Consider the following 20,589-nt stretch of genomic DNA (forward strand, 5'->3'; position numbering starts at 1 on the left):
CTGCATTGCATTGTGGTCTATTAAGGTGACTGTAAATTAAAAATGTGGTCCAGCTGCCTCTCCTTCATTGCAGTTGTCCCTTTAGGATTTATGACGAAAAGTGAGAGGACCATTTGCAGTTCAACTGAATAGAGCCAGTATGACTGTAAATGGGTGATCCATCCATAACACAGGCTAGCAATTTCAAATTTTGTCAACAATAACATTGAAATATTTGAGCTATTCAGATATCTATTTGTCTACAAACAATCCAGATGGGAAACCAGTGCAGTGTGAAACGTAGCTACTCAGATACATGCTAATTTAGGTGCATATTTACCTTTCACAATCACTGTCATGTCAAAATGTGGTCCGCTGATCAGAAATCAGTTGACGGCAACATTTCCATACATGGTAACTAATTTTGTATGCCTGAACTCTCAGTAATCACCTTGCAATCATCTTGCACAGTTGTTATTGATGATTATTGATATATTCACCTGATTCAACCAGATTCTGCAATTTTAGAATCAAATTTAGAATATTTTGCTGAAAGCCCATAATCCTGACTCAAAAATGTGTTTACCAGCGTGGTGGTGGGGTGGGAGGTATTATTTCCCTTTACATCAGTGTTAACTGTCATTGGGAAAAAGGCAGTGAGTGAAATTCAACCTTTTGTGGCCAGGTGTGATTCTAGATAAGGAAATGTCAATAACAGCAGCATGATCCTTTGAATCCGAGACAAACAGACGTCCATCACACAGCTGCTCTGAAAACATACTAAAGAATGTCACAAAACCATGGCACAGTTATCAAATGACATCTAATGCACATGCTATTATTGGCAGCAATACTTTTGACTTGATGTGTGGTGAAACCATTGAAATATATGATTGCTTATAGAAAATAATACCTGATGCTGTAAGTCATTAAATTCTCTGTCTGCAGTGAGGCAATGGAGAAGTACATAACGGTAAAAGTTTCTTCAAGTTAAGGTGAAACAAGCATACTCCCTTTTGAAAAATAGCATTTCCCCCAAGTGTGCATCATTTGGTATGTAACCAAAGTTAATATATCAATTTTGTACTGCAAATCTGTAATAAGGAAGGTCTGGTAGTTTGTGTTTAGAGTTTCAAATGGAGCTTTCTCTTGAAAAAATAGACATCCATGCTTCATGCTTTGCATCCCTTTGTGTCCACACTTGCTGTTTTGCGTAGTGTTCTTCATCTGATCCCAAGACTTATTTTTATATTACATACAACCAAACCGGGAGGAGAAAAAAAGTGCTGAAATAAGATTTGGTAAGGAGCAGCATTGGAAATGTTTGACCTTCTGTATAAAATATGGAAAGTCCTTTGTGTTTGTCTGTGTGTTGGGGCTTAGATAGATTTTCTTCTCCTCATGAGCTGGTGATTATCTGTGAAGCTGTGAAGGCCTGGAGACACCGAACTGATGGGCGAAGGGAAGAAGCTGTTTTTCAAAGTGCTGGGTGAGATCTCCTCAATCCTGTAGGAAACCGAGTGAAAGTACTGATTGGGGTTCAGCTGTGAGCTGAATGAGTTCTGATGGGAGAAGGCACAGCCCAGACCTCCCATCCCTCCCCCAGAGCTGCCGAAGTCATGCGAGTGGTAGTGCATACAAGAGCAGACTGACTGCAAATCAGTCACCTCTGCCCTGTACGGCTCACGTCGCCGCCGACTGCGCTGCAGAGACTCGTCCTGGATGTGGATGATCATGCTGTTCCGGTTTCCGGCAAGCGAGGCCCGCTCCTCTGCATCCCGCCGCTCGTCCTCGCTATTCATTGTCAGGAAACGGAGCACCACAAGGTTGAGGAAGGCCCCAATGACTGTCAAGCCCACCAGAATATACATGAAGCTAAAGGCCACATACAGGGGCTTCTTCTGGAGGGCCCGGTTCTTTTGGAGGGCCACAAAGTCCCCAAAGCCTATAGTTGTTAGTGTGATGAAGCAGTAATAGTAAGACTGGAAGAAGCTCCAGTCCTCATAATGGGAGAAGGCAGCGGCCCCGATGCAGAGCGTGCCAATGCAGGAAAAGAATCCCACGGTCACCATGTTCTCCATAGACACGTCGGTGATGCTCATGCCGCAGCACTTCTTGATGCGCTTCAGGAGGTACTTGACAAACGTGTTCATCCTCTCACCCAAACTTTGGAACATGACAAGAGTCAAAGGGATTCCCAAGACGGCATAAAACATGCAAAAGGCTTTCCCTGCATCAGTCCCTGGTGCTGCGTGCCCGTAGCCTGAGAAAAGAGCAGAAAGACATCAGAGGTTAGCGATGCGGAGAGGCTTTGTCAAAGTGCTGGGTGCTTGTAAGGTGGCGGTGTTGCAGGTGCGACATCAGCGCCCCCCCACCACCACCACCACCACCAAAAAAAAAAGAAAAACAGCTTTTGTTTACAAACATGACCAAGCAAGAAATTTTTTTAAGAGTACTGCCAAAAGTGGGTATTAAATAGTGTGCATACCACAGAGATGTTTCTCTTCATTAATCTTATTTTGGCCCAAAGATTGTGGCAGGAGGAGCGTCCAATTAGTCAGAAGTTTCCGGTGAGGTAAGGCGAGTTTGGAGGAGGGATTGGAAAGGAGTACGGAGGAGCCAGTGAAGCTTTTAGCTTAATTAAACTTTATCTTTAGACCACAAGCTGCTGACTCACACGCAGACTTTTGTAAATTAACCTGTGGGGCGAACAATGGGATTCATGCACCACATGAGCTTTCATTTTCAGACACAATATCAAACATTTTATATGCTTTGCAGGTTGTACGCAGACTCACTTCATAAATTGCATTATGAATGAAGACCGCTGCAGATGAATATGCAGGACTGAGGAAAAAAAGACTCCTATTGATTATCTCTCCTCTAACGCAGTATTAAACACTATAATCATAGCCAAGAAACACCCACCATCAGTTGGCACATGGATCACTTCAACAACTGCCTTCCAACTGGAAATGTTATATTTCTGGTCTATTGTGCAGCAATTTTAATGTATTCACTCTTAGATATTTCCCAAGCAAATTTAGTTTTGGGCTCTCAGATATTGATTTTGTGTTTTCCCATATGGCTCACCACCCCCTTAAGCATGTGGTTTACGCAAACACTTCAAATAAAAAAAATTAAAAAAAAAAAACAACAACAACAAAAAAAAAAACAACTTGGTTCTAGCATCCTGACTTGCAATTGCAATGTGAGCAGCTATTTTTGCATGTGCCTGTGCGTCATTGGCCAGAGGTTTCATCCGTGGAACATGATGTGCGAGCAGGAAGTAGTAAGTATGGCATCATCGAGGTTTGGAACATTGTATATTTAAATATTTTTAATGCTTCTAATCTGCGAGATGAACATTCTCTCGAACTCTGAATCTCACTTAGTTTTTTACCTCAGCAACAGGTCAAATAAGTATATTTTATCTTATTTCAGCTTAATGTTTTGTTTTGTTCTTTTTCCTTCCAGCTAACGTTACTGTTTTTAGTAATAAAGCACAGATGCATCTTTTGTACACTCCCTTTACAACAATAGACAATCAACAATAATCTTTGCAAAAAGATTTTCAAACTGTTGGTGGATTCCAAAACAATGCAAAAAGGTTAATAAAGGCATTATTTGCTAACATGCCAGTTGGTCCAGCTGCCCACTGCAACTACTTTAGATAATGTAGATTGATATGAATGTGGAATAATGGAATGGCTAAAACACGAAAGAGGCATTATCAGCAAAAATCCTGCCTTCCCCTTGTTTGAGTTACATGATGCCAATGTATGAATACACAGATACCATAGACTATAATAAGTTAAAAGCAGCAGGAACCAACGTGAGCACTGCTATCCACCTTCAGCTCTGTTCTTATCTGAGGGACAATTACAGATTATATCTCACAACCAGCACTGGTCATTAAAGCGGCTGGTTAATTTAGAGCAGAATCAGTCGTACAGATCTGACCATGAAGCTGCTTCTCTGCTGAAAGAGCAAATGGAAATGGAAGAAAAATCAAATTCTTATCTTCACGAGCTCAAGTTGTACCCCAGAGCTAACCAACGCCACGGCAGCATTATATTCCCCGTTCACATCCCCAGAAGCCTCCAGATCATGAAAACTGCAGAACATGATTATCCCCCCAAAAACAAGACAAAGAAGCACATTAGGATTTACAAAGTACATTAAGATTAACCTTTTTTTTTTATTTTGCGCTTTTAAGATTTTCTTGCACAACTCGAAACCACAATGTCCGTTCACATTCCATTCATATTATATTTGCATTTGCCCTTGTTAAAAACCAGTTGCCCCCCTCCCTGTGGGGCACAGTGTGAGACGCCGGCCAAGGGAGCCAGACAAGTCTACAAATATACTCAGATCAGTTTCAAATATGCTTTGAAGATTTTTTTATTTATTTATTTATTTTGTCGAGCTCTTCTATTCTCTGCCATCAGTTTCAATTTATTGCAGCACACTGCGTAAATCAACTTCAACCCAAAATGCACTTAAGGGTGCTGACTGATTTCAAAAGCATCGAGAAATTATTCATTTATGTGATAGATCTGCCTGAACCTTGGAAACAGAATTATTTTAACCTAAGGTCCACTTACTGGGAAAAAAAAAAAACATTACTGCACAGTGACCAAGGCCCTTATCTCTCTTACTCACTCCATACTGCCACCTGTTAGCACATGACTGGAGTTTCAGCTGTGATCCGCCTGAAGAACACATCAGAGAATCTACGCCCTTGTGGCAGTCTAATTATCAGAGTTTGTAAACGCACTAAAACATGCAGGATCACCAATGGATCCTCGAAGTCTGAGGTCCCCGCCGGAAGCTGTTGGAGCAATATCGGGTCACTGTGTGCACTGTTTACAGATGGCCTGATTGAATTTTTTTTTTTAACAATGAGCAGCAAGGTGGCCATCATTTGCACGTATGCACAAAAGAAGAAGCTTCCTCTCTCAACACCATGAATAACCTAAAATCTTCATCTGCTCTGTCGTGGAACGCACCCAAGGCGTGAACGGTGATGTGCTTTCTGGATACAAGGGCAGCCATTTGGATCTGATGAACATTTGTCACTGGTCACTCTTGAATCTCTTGTAGCAGCACATTAATAATTTTAACTTTAAGACAATTCCTCTTTCTGCATAATTAGCTCTAATTGATTCAGCCAGGAAGAAAAAAGTGTTTCATAAAGTTTGTCCGCCGCTCAGTTTGGGTCGAAGTAAGCAGAGAAACCTGCCTGTGGCGTCACAAGGAGTGTTAGTCAGTTATAATTACCTCACAGAGCAGATGTATATTCCACCCCGCCATCTGCCTCCTGCCCCCCATGCCCAAAATTAGCAAGTTAGGGGTTAGGCTACAGTGGGAGCCGTAGAAAAATCACAACTCTCACTTGATTATTTGCTGCAAGTCGACCGTGCAGCGATCCCCTCCACAGATCCATCGACATAATGTTTCACACTCAAAGACATTACCCAGCCTCTAACAAATATTTCAGACTTGGTCAAAGCATTTGAGGTTTCTCTGTGATTTTTCCCTCTCAGCAGCCTTCCCGTGCTGCAATCAGACCGGAGTGTGTTAGGCATCATTTCAATAGGCATCAGATGCCGGGTGTGCCACCCTTCTATGGGTTTTCCCCTCTTAAATTTATTTATTTATATATTTTTTTCCCCTAAGTTTGAAAACTGGACAGCACGGGACTCCTGCTGATGTTTTAATAGTGTGTCATTGTGAAAAGTCTGAATATGCAATTGATAACAGAATGTCGAGACAATGGCGATGAAACTCATGGCAAAGTCACAGCGGTTTGAGAGCTCGAGCTTCAGCTTAAGCTCCAGCATTCATTAGTGTCCTAACATTTCCCAGGCAATAAATACAGGATGATTAACAGGGATTTATGGGGGGCTGAGGGAGATGGCCTTCAGACCTATGGGGCGGATATTCATATGTAAAAGTAATTTCATTTCAAATAATGTTCACCTGGCTACTATGTGCAAAAGTAAAAGGTAAATAAATAAACACTTTTCAGTTGGTTTTCTTTCTTTGAGGACAATATTTTTCTTGAAAGGTTATGATTCAGTGCATTTCATTAAAAAAAAGTCTTTATCCTTAATAAGTAAAATGAAACAAAGGCATAATGGATTGTAACTTAAAATATTTCTTTTTTTTTTTTTTTTTATTCAACTCGGAGTCTTATTTCTGTGATGTTGTTGATGGGATGTGTGGTTTTCTGCAGCAGCACTGTGCTGTGTAATCTGTTTGTCCTCTTATAATGACTCTATTATCTGCTGTTGTCTTGGGAACAGACGTATTTGCTCTCAACAGCGGCGCTCTGCCATGCACAGGTGCTTTTGTGTTCATGTGTGCACAGGTGAGTGTGCGTGTTTTGTGTACAGTGCAGTGTGTAGTGCAGTGGAAAGAGAACCACCCTCTTCAAGTAATGATAAAGGCACAGGACCGGTCCGGCCACTAAAATATTACATAACCAGGTCAACTTTGAAAATGCTGGGTTTTTTCCTCAACATCTCTGATCCGACAACACAAAATATTCAAATGTAACAATGAATTTCTCTCACAAATTGTGAGAAAAACTGTATCTTAACATAATTTTTCAGCCCTTTGCGAGATGACTCCATCAACCCAGAAAGAAAAAATAGAATGAAGCTAAATCTTTCAGCAATATGTTTGAAAAAATTATGTCAAGAAAAAAATGGAATATCTTAATGTGAGCTGCAGAAAAAAAAAACAGCATAATTTCAGGTCATTTTATTGCAGCAGCTTCTGCCACAGAACATTTCAATTTGAGCACATTTTCTGCCTCACTGCACATCTGTTGAGTCACTCCTCAAATGTTTGAACAAACCAGAGTGGGAAGTGTGATAACACGTTGACACAAAGGTGCCTCCTCAAAATAGTTTGTCATTTAGAGTAGGAAGATGTAAAAACTGTCCTGCTGGAGTCTGAAGCCTAGTTCTAGCAACTCTGAAAGGCTGCTGGTGGGCACAGAAGTGCATTGTGTTAAATGTAAATGTCAATGTGCAACATCCTCATGTCGCACTTTTAATTTCACCATCTTACTTTAACAGGATAGCGTGTTTGCATTTGCTAATAAGCCCCAAATTCAGAGTTTAGATGAGGTTGGTTGGAATAGTTTTGAATGTATTTCAAAATTGTTGTGAGTGAAAAGTGAAAATGTCTCATTTTAGTCTTCAGTCTCACTGAAAAATTCTATAAAAAAAAAGAAAAGAAGAAGAAGAAGAAAGAAAATCTGCACTAATTTCCAGCTCTTAAGAAACAACTAAGGTAACTGAAAAATCTGTGGATCACAAAAATGATTTGAACATTCGACTTGAAATCAATCCAAAATTGAAATCATCAATCACTCAAAAAACTCAGCTCCTGAAACAAGAGAGAGGAGTAATAAAATGAGAAAAATATTTGGTTAAAATACATAAAAGAAGTTCTGATATCTTAACTCTGTCTGGAACAATGAATAACAACAGACAGAAGCTTGAAACAAGTGAACTGCTCAGCAGAAGAACTGCCCTTGATTTAAGATATTTAGTGTAGGATTCATCTCGGTGGAACCTCTTGGTACCATGAATAGCACCATGTAGTTATAATGCATCCAAGACTTCTCTAGGTGCGCTGCTAAAAGCCCGAGATGTCAAACTCATGCTGGGGCCACGAGAAAAGCTCCAACTCACCAAAATGAATATGAATCTATCAACTGAGTACAAAATCTCAAAACCATCCATCAGATAGTGATTGAGATTTTTTTTTTTTTTGTCTGGAACAAGTGATGATGAACAAAGTGATGACAAAATGTATATCACAACATCAAACGCGCTGACACAAGAAACACAGATGAGCGCAATCCCTGAACAGATATGCAAATGTATTTTCCAGCTGTATGAAGTGAATAAATGTATCACACCCCCTGTGTCTCTCTGCAGTCATAACCAAAGAGCTTCTGATGGTTTACATATTTATGATATACAAAGGCAGAAACCCTCATCATAAAACACATGACTCATACTTTGTTTGGCTTCAGTCCACTTTACTATGACTTATTTTGAATGTCTGCCCGTACCCACAATGTGAGCTCCATAGGCCTGTGTAAATGGGCATGACTCATTGTTGCTGCAGCTCAGAACTGACATAGCTGGCAGCTTAAGTCGATTATTATACCACTGTGTTATTGTATTATAAATATTTTATCCTCCCTGCTCTGGAAGAAAATGAAACATTTTATGGCCAAATTAACAAATTAACGAGTAAAGAGTACAAGTTCAGACACTAACTTCCAGCACTGCTACCTAGTGACTCAACGCTGATCCTTGAAACAACTGAGATCGATAAGGTTTTTCTCTGTACCTTTAATTGTTAATGACTGAGGTAGAACAAACAGTGGGGATTATTTATAAAGAGTTCAACGCAGGTTAACACTGAAAATGCTCAGTGCCCAGTGGATTTTGGCTTGCTGAATCGAAATGCTGTGAAGGCAACGACATGCGTGCTTCAGCAATGAGCTGAGAGATGCTAAAGCTCGGTTCCCCTGATGACCTCTGCAGGTTGTCACTTGTAGGAACTAATTTCACATTCGCGTCACATCTATACCGTTCCTCTCCAGACATCATGTTTTAAGCTGAGCTATGATTAATATTTTGTTCACCACGGTTTTCCGTGGAGAACCGGTGCTGGAGGCAGTTCTTTGTTTTCTTATTAAGAAATCTGGATCAGGCGCGATGCCCCGCCCAAAAGCATGGCCATGGTACATCGACAAGTGAAAGAGCAAAGAGTCAGAGGATGCCTGAGGAGACTGTCGTACTACAAGGGGTACCAGAAAAGTTTGTGTAGTTATTTGTCTATGCTGTTTGTGAACTAATAACAGTGACATTGTGAGCGGAGATGCAAGCACATACTCTTACTTAGTATACTTCAGTCACCGATGAGAGACCAGTGCGTATCTAGATGTTTAGAATTTGAAGGACCATCAGAGAGGCTCAGCTACAAGTCTGCGCCTCAGTTGGTTCATACCAATGTTAGGAATGTGTTATGCACAAAGTGATATGTAGATGCGAGGACACATATTTCATTTGTTTACGCTGTTTGTTTGCTCGGAACGGGACGTGGCTGACAGTCTTAGGAGTTGTGCCAGTTCCAAAACTCTTTTTCATTGGGTGGGCCTTAAAGTTTGACGTTTCTTAAATAACAGGAAATGTTTCTTACATTTTAGGTGTGCTGCTCTTCATATTCCAAGATGAACATTTCTGTGCTATTTATTATAATTGTAGTGTGTAAATTATCAATGTTGAAAATAGGGTAAAATATTCACGCAAAACAAATATTCACATTCACTTCTTTAAGCACGATTTGCTTGGTGAGTACGACAGACTAATAGTCATCCATGTTTGGTTTTCATTTATTTTTTACACACAGCTGGTAATATTAAGCCCACCATCCATTAGTCACGACGCTACCAAATTAGTTCCTCATTAGCTCCCACACAGACTGGATAGTTACTCTGCAAGTGTTGAGCAGTTGCTTGAACCAGAGACTTTCGCCTGTTTGAGCCACAGGTTAATCTGCTACGCATTACTCCTGGCGCCCTGGTGGCATTAATTGCTACAGGCCGCGGTATTTTAATGAAGGTCAAGAAGAGCGGCGAGCAAAGAGGTAAGAACACCTTGTTCAGATGTCTGCCCGAGTCCCCCGCCACATCACCAACAAGCGCTTAATGTGTCTGCGAAGTGGGAGCAATATGGTCACGTACTGCAGGCGGGAAGGCTTTCACTGTCAGCCCTCTTTTGAAACACCACGTCTGCCCACAATTTCACTTTGTTATGCCGCCATAATGATGGCGGACTTGGAGCAGTTTGGTGTCTTAACTCTATTGTTGAGAGAAAAAAAGTCAAACACAAATTTCTGTGTTGACAAAGAGGCAGTTCCGGTGATATCTGTCTGCAGCTTAGAAAGATCGCATTTACATCTTAAGTGTTCAATCCAAAGCTGTTACTCTGAGGACTGGAGGACGTGAGGGCAGGATTGCAAAGAATAATATAATTCCAGCCAAAAAGTAGATTCCCCTTCAGGTAATCATTCAAAAGTCATAAATAATGTTGGTCATGGCCAGCTAACTTAACAGAAAAATGACTCACATAGCTTTTCCATTTATGTTGGACATGGCTTGAGCAAAGGCTCGAGCTGTCACATCTAGAACCCAAACATTTGCTATTGGAAAAGAAAATCATCTTGAACTCTTGAGCTATGCCTTGAGGTTTGTGTAGCCACATTGACCTTGACCTTTGAACTCAAAAATCTAATTAGTTCATTCTTGATTCCAGGTAAATGTTTGTGACAAATTTGGAGACATTCCTTTGAGGTATTACTGAGAAATTGCGTTCGCAAGAAAGGAGCACACAGAGGGACAACCTGAAAAACGAACGTTTTGCATGCGGATATGCCAGTATTGACATTTCCATTTCCATTTTAGAGTCAATTCTCAGACTTAAAATATTGATACTCGCACCAGTCGGCAGTAATGCGGGTAGACATGTAGACGCAGTAGAAAGTTGCTTTGCTATTTACAGGATTTATTTCCCAATGGTTGGCAAGAACAATATCTGCATCTATGTGTAAGGTGAACTATGCCTCTGTTATGAGCCAGCCACCAGAATGCACCCCGGCACATTAACACAAACACACACACACACACACACAACAACGAGAGCAGCAGAGAGCGAGTGATGGCTGGAAGCAAACACAAGCACAGTTTGTTCACTTTTTTTAGGTGTTCATTCATTTAATAGAAAATATTTCATGTTCCGAAAGTGCGTTCATACATATTATTCACACATTAAATATCAATTCAGTGTGTTTTCTCGCCACTGAGAATTCCAAATAAAGAAAAGAAAGGCAGTCTCTGTTTTTGTGTCATTCCGTAATAGCTTTTTAAAGCTTTTGTACAACACATCGGTCTTGGCTTCAGCAATATCACTTTTGGTTTCATTTGGTATCGGGATGAAAATTGGTACTGACAACAACGTTCTTCATAGTTCATCAGCAGGAAATAAAAAGTCATAGTTAAAACAGATGTGGGCCAACTGTAGGGAAAACAAAGTGGCCCAGCTGGTAACTCTTTACACATCCCCTTGAAACTAAACAGTATTCATTTGGAATTGTCTGAAATGTAACCATTACTCCGGTTTCCACCCACTGTCCAAAGACATCATGTTTGGGTTAACTGTCTAAACTGTCTGTAGGTCTGAGTGTGACTGAGTGGTTGTTGGTCTCTGTCTGTCTCTGTGTGTTGGCCCTGTGATGGACTGGTGACCTGTCCAGAGTGCCCAAAGTGAGCTGGGATTGGCTCCAGCACCCCATGGGACTCAGAAATAGATGAGTGGTGGAAGATGGATGAATGGATGAATGAATTAATGGGCTGCACCTGCAGAAAACAGCTCTGGTCAAATAGTTATCTACAGAGCGATACCAGGTAAACTCCAAGCCTACGCTGACCTCAGCTCAAGCATGTCTCATCTATGCTTCTCCGGAGAAGAACTCTAGAAATGGAATAATCTGAAAACAAAATCAAAATCAGACAAACTTCTAGTGAAGCCCAGTAGCAACATTAAGGGAGTCACACAGAGAGAGTTAAATAAGACTTGCAGCTGTCATGTTTTATGGCTTATGCTGTAAACCAATATGTGGTAGTTTTGCATGGCTGCAATTTTGTCCGGGACTAACTTGAAAAAGAGCTCTGTTTTAACTCAAAGGGACTTCCTGTAAAATAAAGGATTAATAAAAGAAATGAAATTACTTCTGCTTATTATTTTATGAACAAACTGAAGGCGTGCATTGAAAGGAATTGATGAAAACAAACTCATACAAACGTGAAAAATTTGATTTGCGCAGCTGTGACATTTGGAGACCATAGTTGTCATTGCATCGACAGCTTACATTGGCTGCCGGTGCAATGTGCCTGTCTGACCTCCACCCTCTAAACTATCTACTACTTCACTCATGTTCAACGTTTTCCAGATACAGAAGACAGCAATTAACATTCCATCATCTCTGTCCGACACCATACGGCCCCCAGTCCCGATAAAGATAACAGTGTGAGGTACAAGCTTCACAACACTTGACAAATCGCACCTATCACAGGTATTCGAGTCAAACAGCAGTGAAGATGGACTCCATGAGTATGACAGTAATAAATGAGGGGGTATAAAGAGATAATACTGTCTCACTCACCAAAACGCTCACACAAACACTCACACTGATCGATTCTTCAATCTTTATCTACACATTTACTATAAGGGAGTGAAGTTTTCAAGGTCAGTGCATAAGCAATGATGGATGTCCCCGCATCAGCAGTTAAGGCTAAATAAACAAGCGCTGAATTGTACATGGAGGGTCATTTTGTTTTTGTGTGCAAAGAGGAAAATGTGATAGCAGCTGGATTAAAAAGACGCAAGTGGGCCTTTGCATAGTCACCTTGCAATAAGGGCAATCCTGCCTGGAATTTGTAGTCCCACTGGCTGCCCGGTTTGCTCTGAAGAGCTCAATTTTTCTTGGTGAGACAGAGTCGGTGGTGTAAGAAAAGAAAAGTAAGAGGAGTCTGAGCCAAAAGCTGTGCAGCTTGAACAGAAAAGCTGGTAATCCCCAATGTAGCCTGTGGAAGTTGGATGCTGCAGCTCCACAGAGAATTTGAGACTCCTTAAATCTTGGGGCTAGAGCCAATGTATGCAAGGTATGTGAACCATCTCATGAGCAAGTCCTGTTATGTCTATCCTTACTGTGCCTCTCTCTGTCAATGATACTATTCCATGAATGGCTCTGCACTTATTTTGTGAAACAGGCTCATCTCAGAGTCGCGCTCCCTGATGAATTCGGTATACCAGTGCAGGATTCAGCGAGAAGCGCGACAAAAAAGCCCCCCTAAGGCCGTGAGAACAGAAGCCAAACAGACACACGTCACTGAGATATGACATACCCAGAATGCACAAGGCAAGCGATGCCACCGCCAAGTATGGTAATGAGAAGAGAGGAAAAAGCTGGGATGGCAGCCTGAGACTCGGTGTGTGTGCAGAAGGCAGGGGTAACAAGCAAAAGTCAGACCTAACAAGCACCAGTGGCAGTGACAGCGTCACATGTCATTGTCTTTGTGAAACGAAACTGATGACCCTCCCCAGTATGAATGTGCAAGCGTTAGATGAATTAGTAGATATTCATTTCAATGGGAAACAGCTCCTCTTCAGTAAAATGTAATAGCTGCTGAAAAATAACAAGTGGCTTAAAAAGCTGGGAAGCAATTAGCTGTTTGGTGTCATCAGTGTGAAGAGCAAAACAGACAGATGCCATAATTCTGATCACAGTCCAGACATCAACGTTTCCAAGGCTGACAATAATTTTAGCCTCTCTTCCTCGTGAGGACAGGCAGCTCCATCTGAAGGTAGCAATGCTACACATCTATCCCAGTTTCAGTTTGGACTCATTTCAGAAAATAGTTGGTGCAAACAACGTTTTGCACCCGCTCTCCACGTCATGCAAGACGTGCATACTCAAATATATACGCATGTGCCAATGTAATGCATCGTAAGTGCCATCAAACCCTGGTTTAATGGACGGGATTTAAAAACAATCACGCTCCTTAAAATGACCTAAACAAGTGTCAAGTGGCAATTAAAATGAAAATGTAGATAATATCACTATCATTATTACTACCAATCGCATATACATTCAATCGAAAAAATGCCTCCACGTAATATTCTTATTCTCATATTTATTATTTTCTTTGAACATTTTTTAAAAACGTTTTAAAAAGGAGACTTTGCAACGCCCACAATTTCTCGAAAAGTCTGGTGGAGATCATTTTTCATTCATCAGCTACTTTTCACTTCCCAACATAACATCTTACAGACTTGCTCAGTTTCCCTTATAATCAGCGCTCACATAGAAATATTCTCGACACCTGGAGTGCTGTTACACTGTGGCATTCCCGTCATATGGAGACACAGAGTTGAGCCCATATACTGTACTCACAGGCCGCATGAATGAGGCGTGTGGGACTCTTTCAGTCTTTCAGTTGGCTTCTTCAAGCCAAATATATACAGTGAGCTCCAACAGGCTGAATCTGCTTTCTCAAGAGTGGTTGAATATTTTTTTGTCAGTTTTTTTTTTTTTTATAGTTTTTTGTAAACCAGAAAGAAACATATGTGGAGGAGAAGGTGGGGTTGACCTGCTCTGTACCATATCCTGATTCTGTGGTCGGTGTCTCACACACTTTCCACGCCCTAATTCAAGGCCTGCGTTTTTTTCTGTTTTCCTCTGAATGGGCGCAGCATTTAAAAGTTGACACATCAGTTCGTATTGACCTGAAACTCGACTTGACATTACAAAAAATGTTTACTGAGCTAATAAAAAAAAAGTGAGAAGTAGTGGCATTTTCTCAAAGACGTCAATACAATCTGATTTCTTTGTGCAACAAATGAATTCATGTTTTGGTCATCAATAAATAACAGCAAGTTTAACTGCAATGCAGAAATAATGAACAGAAAATTACATTTTTTGTTTTATTTGAAGTCTTTATTAGCCCCTGTAATAAAATGTATATATGAAAAAAGATAAATGTATAGAATGCATATTTGCTTTTTTGTTTGTTTTTTGTTTGTTTAATTTTTCTTATTTTTTTTTTCTCCTTGGCCATCTGTGTAATCAGCATTTTATATTTTCAAACAGCTGCCTTTTGAAATCGCTTTTTTTTTTTTTTTGTCACAGAAATGTATGTATCACACATGATACCCACGGCACTATAGGCTTAAGGATCTTCAGCACTATTCTGTCTTCATCCACACAGTCTATGGGCGAGCGTGAACTTTCCTGCATTCACAGGCCAGCGTGCACATTTTCACCAAACCTGGTTTGTGGTTCTGTTGACGGCTTTAACAAATATCCGCAGAGTAACATACTCCTCATTTTTTCTCTCAGAAAACAACACAGTTATGATGTATTGAATTATTCATTCTTCTTTTCTCTTTTGTGTTTTGTTCTTCTCTGTGCACATAATGACTCAGCCAAACTGCTTAAGCTGTCAAAGAAATATGCCACTGGTATGTATGAACGTATGTATGTGGCTTGTGAGTAAAAGTCCCATTCTGCAGGGAGGGGCAGATTATTCTGTCATGTGTGACCTGTGATGTAGCTCTACAGTGATCTGAAATTGTGAAGGTGTTCATACCTGCATTTCCCTGTGTGTCTTCCACGCCATCTTTCATATGCATTCAACTGAACACACACACACACACACACACACATACACACACTTTCAAAGAGGGGACCAGTTGGCCCACCTATCACCTGAAAACTACTAATCAACAATGAGTCACCAAACATCTTATCAGATAGTTATTGTAGCACCACTCTTCAATCTGTTTTCCACCTGAGCTCTCAGCAATACGCTGCCTGGGAACAATTTCAGCGATAAAACACCAAGGGGGGAGATGAGTATTAACAAAGGTGACTCATGCTTTTGCAACCTTCAAGGCAAATCATAATTCCATATTTCATTTGAAAGGATGTTTCACTAATTTTCTCCTTTTTAAATACACGCTGTGAGCTGTCTTTGAAGTCTCCTCTTCTCTGAAGACTGTGTCTGTCCTCTGCCAGTGACGACTGTGAGGTAGGTGCCACAGCAGGTCTCGGTGATAAACATAACCGCGAGACATTGAGCTTGTCAGCAGCACACCGTCGTGATGGTGTGAATTTCCCAGCAGGCGCCCAGTGCAGTGATCACTTTAAGGAGAATAGGCAGGTCAAAAACGTATGGCTTGTTTTGATGTGTGAATTAATGAGTGAAACCTGGATTTGCTCTGAGGGAGCTTAGCACACACAGGGCACACAGTGTGAGCTCCTTCTAGACTGGCATTTTGGCAGGACTCTTTCGCGTACCACATTCCTGCTCATGCCGAGGAAAGCTGAAACACACGAGAGCTGCTCACTTGCAGTAAAAATGATTCCTGGAGTTTGCGAATAATCACAGACAAGCCCGGTCTACAGAAAATTAAATCAACTGTGCCGGTTTTGATTTCTGAGCATTTCAGGTATAACACTCGAGTTGCCAACTTGCAACATAGCTTTAAAAGATCATTTTGGTTTATTAATGCTTAGTTTTTAATACTAAGTGACTAATGCATTGATATCAGTAAGACATAATTAATGCAGTCTTAGTAATACTCAGATTAAATGTAGATATACAGTAGATGAAAGTAGATAAAATGTATTCTTCATTATTATACCAAAATACTGAGGGACCTTTATGTTAGCTTTGATATTGCTAACATCGGCATTCACCACTCTTAACTTACCAGTCTCGAAGAATCTTTCTAAGTCCTGCATCAAATGTCGCTGCTATACTCTACAAGATGTCCTGTCCAAAGAGCCAGAGGGCAATCATTTTCTTTTGCCACTATTTCACTCACCTTTATTTATTCTTCAGGAGTTAGCATTCCGACCATCTAGGTCCATTTTGTCAGACTGTCTTTAGAAATTCATTGCTGGCTGAAGCCATTGTAAAGACTGCGGTGCAGCTGTTAATACTGAAGCAGCAAAACTTAAAATACTTTCATCAGTTGCTGTACTTCCATAAAATTGATATCTTACAAAATCAAGATGCGTTTATTGAGTCTAATGTGACATGATATCTTGCAAATCCTTTTTTATAAATTGCATATGGCTCTTTTTCAGAGACGAACCAACTTCAGGAAATGAAGCCATTAGGTGAGACCACGCTGGGCTGTGCGCTTCACCTAGTTAACAACCATCAGTTCACTTCACTATTGGGTCCTATAAATTTATAGCAAAGTGAATCACCTTCTTAAATGGCATTTAAGCAGAGAGAGAGGACTGCCCGATTACTTCGAGAGAAGCAATTGAAAAAGAAAGTGCTTTCCTGAAACAGATGCTCAAATTCAAACTTATTTCACCAATAAACAGTTCAGGATACGTCGAAAAACTGTCGATAATGTAAAGGCCAGTAATTAGTGCCGCGCAGTGAGGCTTACTTGTTCTTAGCTGAGAATTATGAGAGCCAGAGCCATATGGATGTCTGCTTCATCGCTGGTTCGGCTCCGTGCTGAAATAATGTTCGTGATTTAACAGCTTAACGCTGAATTTTTGGTCATTTCTCTGCCACTTAAACACTCCTGCCCAGTATATACTCTACACTGTTAAGATATCTGGAGAATCAACTTTAACACACGTCGAACTAAACAGTTATCAGAGAAAGGAATCTTTATGTTATAAAATGTGCAACAAACCTAATCTTCCCAAACCAGCCTCACTGTCCTTCGTACTGTAACTTTTGATTGGCAGGTGAAGTCCTGAACTCGTCAGCCTCTCGTGCACCTAAAACTCCACTTATTCTGTAATGCATCTGGCCAGCTGTATGCAAGACTCACATTCAACTGTCAGCTCTGTGTTGGTCCACATCATCTCCTGAAAAACACATCTGTCTCTTTAGCTGTGCAGAGCTAATCAGTTTCCTGCTGCTGCTGCTGCTGAAAAAGGTCGGTGAAAGTGGCGAGAATGAGCAAAAACAGACGTTGCCTGGACCTAAACAAGACAGCGAGCTGAAAAATGTAAACAGGCGCAGCTGAAGGAATGTACGTCAGATGGAAATGACTTTTTCCTCATGATCCAAAATACATGTTTATTAATCCATTCAGACAAGGTTTCTCTTATTTTCTATATTTTGCGCAGATTTATTCTTTTAATGATTATTATTAATTCATGTCCTTTACATTGACTAGTGTCACATGAGTGCCTTTCTGTCATACCATGCAAAGAAATTATAGCTATACATTAAAATAAATAAATACTAAAATGAATATTTTTCGACCCGGGATGATTGTTTCTTCGTCTCTAACAGCGATACGCATCCCTCTGAATCTGCTGCAGGCAGTTGTACTGTTATGTTGAGCCAGCTGAACCAGAGAGTCCAGGGAAACGTGGAGCACAATAAAAGTATCAGTCCTGCTCGGTGTTGATAACTGTCATTAACTTCAAAGCTTAATCTCCTTGCGCTTCCTATAAAATGTCAATTAAACCACTGTAGAGGACATTACACTGAAAGCATCCTACAGCGGCTGGAGCCCAGTGTGGTCATCACAGTCCTCCCAGTGCAGAGTCATTACAGTTTCTTCAGATATTTAAAGACATGTTGCATTCACATCCTGCAGTCTGGTGCCATCAGGACAGTGAGCTGTCCCAGGTGTCACTCTATATCCCCTGTTAGGCTTCACCTAATGAAGCTCATTGCCCGGCATTGGGAAATACAGCCATTGAGTGCTGCTAAGCAACAGGCACTTGCAGCTAAAATCACCTCCCCAGAGAAACTGACACCACTTGGCCTGCCCTGCTGCCTTTCTGCTAACAGACTTGTAACTGGGATATGTTTTGCTCTAGTCAGAAGGTCATCTCGAACTGATGTTTCTGGTATCTTTTTTTACAAGATGGACACACGCGACGTTAGTCCCAGCTGATCTGCGATTATGTCGAACCACTCAGCAGCCCGGGCTGCTTCGCAAATAGTCAGCCACTCACCTCTTGGCGCCGCGCTACAGCTTGTTTGTGACATGGCCTCTCATGGCTCAAGACACTGAACATGTTGCAAACTAGCTTTCTCAGTTTATACATTTCGTTTTGCTCAGATCCTCTTTAATGCTGGTTACATCTCCGGAAAATCACCCTTTGTAATACACATGCAACGACTTGCAGCTAATCGATATTTTACATAAATTATCATATATATCACAATTACTTGGCACAGGCTGAATACCTGCATGCATAATGTTGCAGCAATCACACAATTGAGAAGTCTCAAAGAGAACATGTTGTATATCCTGTTTCATGGTAATAATTCAGTTGCACATTAGATTCTTTGTATTTATCACGCTATTGAGAATGAACTATGTTTGCATGCAAGCACAGCAGTGCCATTTAATAATGCCAACTCTAGGTGATGTTGGGATACATGTAGCTCTAATCCCGCTGTTTTTTTTCTTTTTGTTTTGTTTTGTTTGTTTGTTTGTTTGTTTGTTTTATTTTCAACCTATGCAATTTTATTGTCACTGTGCTATCACGCTGTATTTGTTTTCCAGCCTCCGGGACAGCCACATTTAGTATCAGAGACACTACTCATGTATCAGAAATGCTTGCGGACCACACACTGTGCACAAGCCGCCGACGCTGATTTCATGCTGCTGTTCTGTGGCAATAACTCATACAGGAGACCACACACTCCCACTCTTTCCACAGATGGAATAAAGTGGTTGTGATAAGACCATGTGGGAGTGCACTACAGTGCAGTGATACAGGAGAGGGAAGATGACTGTCCGGGTCCAGCGGGAGAGAATTAACAGCAGCAGTTAGTGATAGAGCAGCAGTGGTCATTTGCAGGTTATTTAAGCAAGTGGCCGGTCAGAGAGGAAAAAGAGAAAAATGTGCGACTCCAGGAATAAAGTGCGATGAAATGCAAATTCTACTTGCAAATCCTACTCCACGGAGGAACACCCTGGAGCTTGGCAGCTGGGTACCGTGTCATGCTGACTCACGGCCTGGGGCGGCAATGGTGGATCAAAATGCAAGTAAAAGCCAAAGGAAGGGATGACAACTTGTGTTGCAATGGCCACTTGATTCCAAGACTTCTGGGAAATATGCGTCTGTGTATGATTATGGAAGGACACACAAGATATCCTGACGATGCAAGATATTTGAAGTAAAGGATGATGTTATTTTATTTATTCATTGTGTCAGCAAAGCCGTGAATGACCATTTGTAGCTACTTAAAATAAAGAGGTGTAAAGTATTAACTTTAACATTTTGATTATTATAAACATTCTTGCCAAGAGTTTAGTCAAAATCATTCTTTATATCTCCAAATGCTCTATATCCTCTTAAATCTAGAGCAAGAGTCAGCCAATGATTATCTAAGCTTAGCATAAACTGTCTAGGCAAGCCAGAATTAACACGTCTACCTACTCCTGTAGGACTCATAAATAGCACTGTGACATGATACCTGATGTTGGTTACTTAGACTTGAACAGTTTCTAATAAACACATTGTCCCATAAGCCACTTGTTCTTCAGTGTTTACAAGTCAGACCAAAATACCAAAGACCAAATAGTGCACATACAATTCCTACTCTGTAAGACAAGTCTGTAGGACATCCGTCGGTCACCTATGCAATATTGCCAAGATCAGAAACACTGAAGAGGATTCAGAAAACTAGTCCATGTGTTTGATACCTTTAGACCTTAGAATTTATTACTATCAGGATGTCCTAACAATTCCCTGAAAAGCCTTCATTTGATTCAGAATGCTGCTGCACAAATATTAACAGGAACTAGAAAAAGAGATGACATTTCTCCTGTGCTTGCTTCCCTTCATCAGCTCTCAATAAAATTCAGAATGGGACTTAAAATCCTTCTCCTAACATACAAAGCTCTTAATGACGAAGCTCCATCATATCTCAGAGAGCTCATAGTTCCTTATTGTCCCAGTAGGTCACTTTCCACTCTGAATGTAGATTTATTTGTGAATTCTCGA

At 40.8% G+C, this 20,589-nt stretch overlaps 1 protein-coding gene across 1 annotated transcript in view; it reads right to left on the reverse strand.

The window, feature by feature from the left end:
* Positions 1–1,358: 1,358 nt before the first annotated feature.
* The window catches only part of kcnk9 (potassium channel, subfamily K, member 9), a 32,799-nt gene continuing 13,568 nt past the window's right edge, over positions 1,359–20,589 (reverse strand). The window contains exon 2 of the mRNA XM_029514685.1: positions 1,359–2,242. Coding sequence (XP_029370545.1) covers positions 1,359–2,242 — 884 coding nt within the window. The remainder of the gene's footprint in view (positions 2,243–20,589) is intronic.

Source organism: Echeneis naucrates, chromosome 11 (assembly GCF_900963305.1).
Source record: "Echeneis naucrates chromosome 11, fEcheNa1.1, whole genome shotgun sequence".
In the NCBI taxonomy this organism is placed as follows: Eukaryota; Metazoa; Chordata; class Actinopteri; order Carangiformes; family Echeneidae; genus Echeneis; species Echeneis naucrates.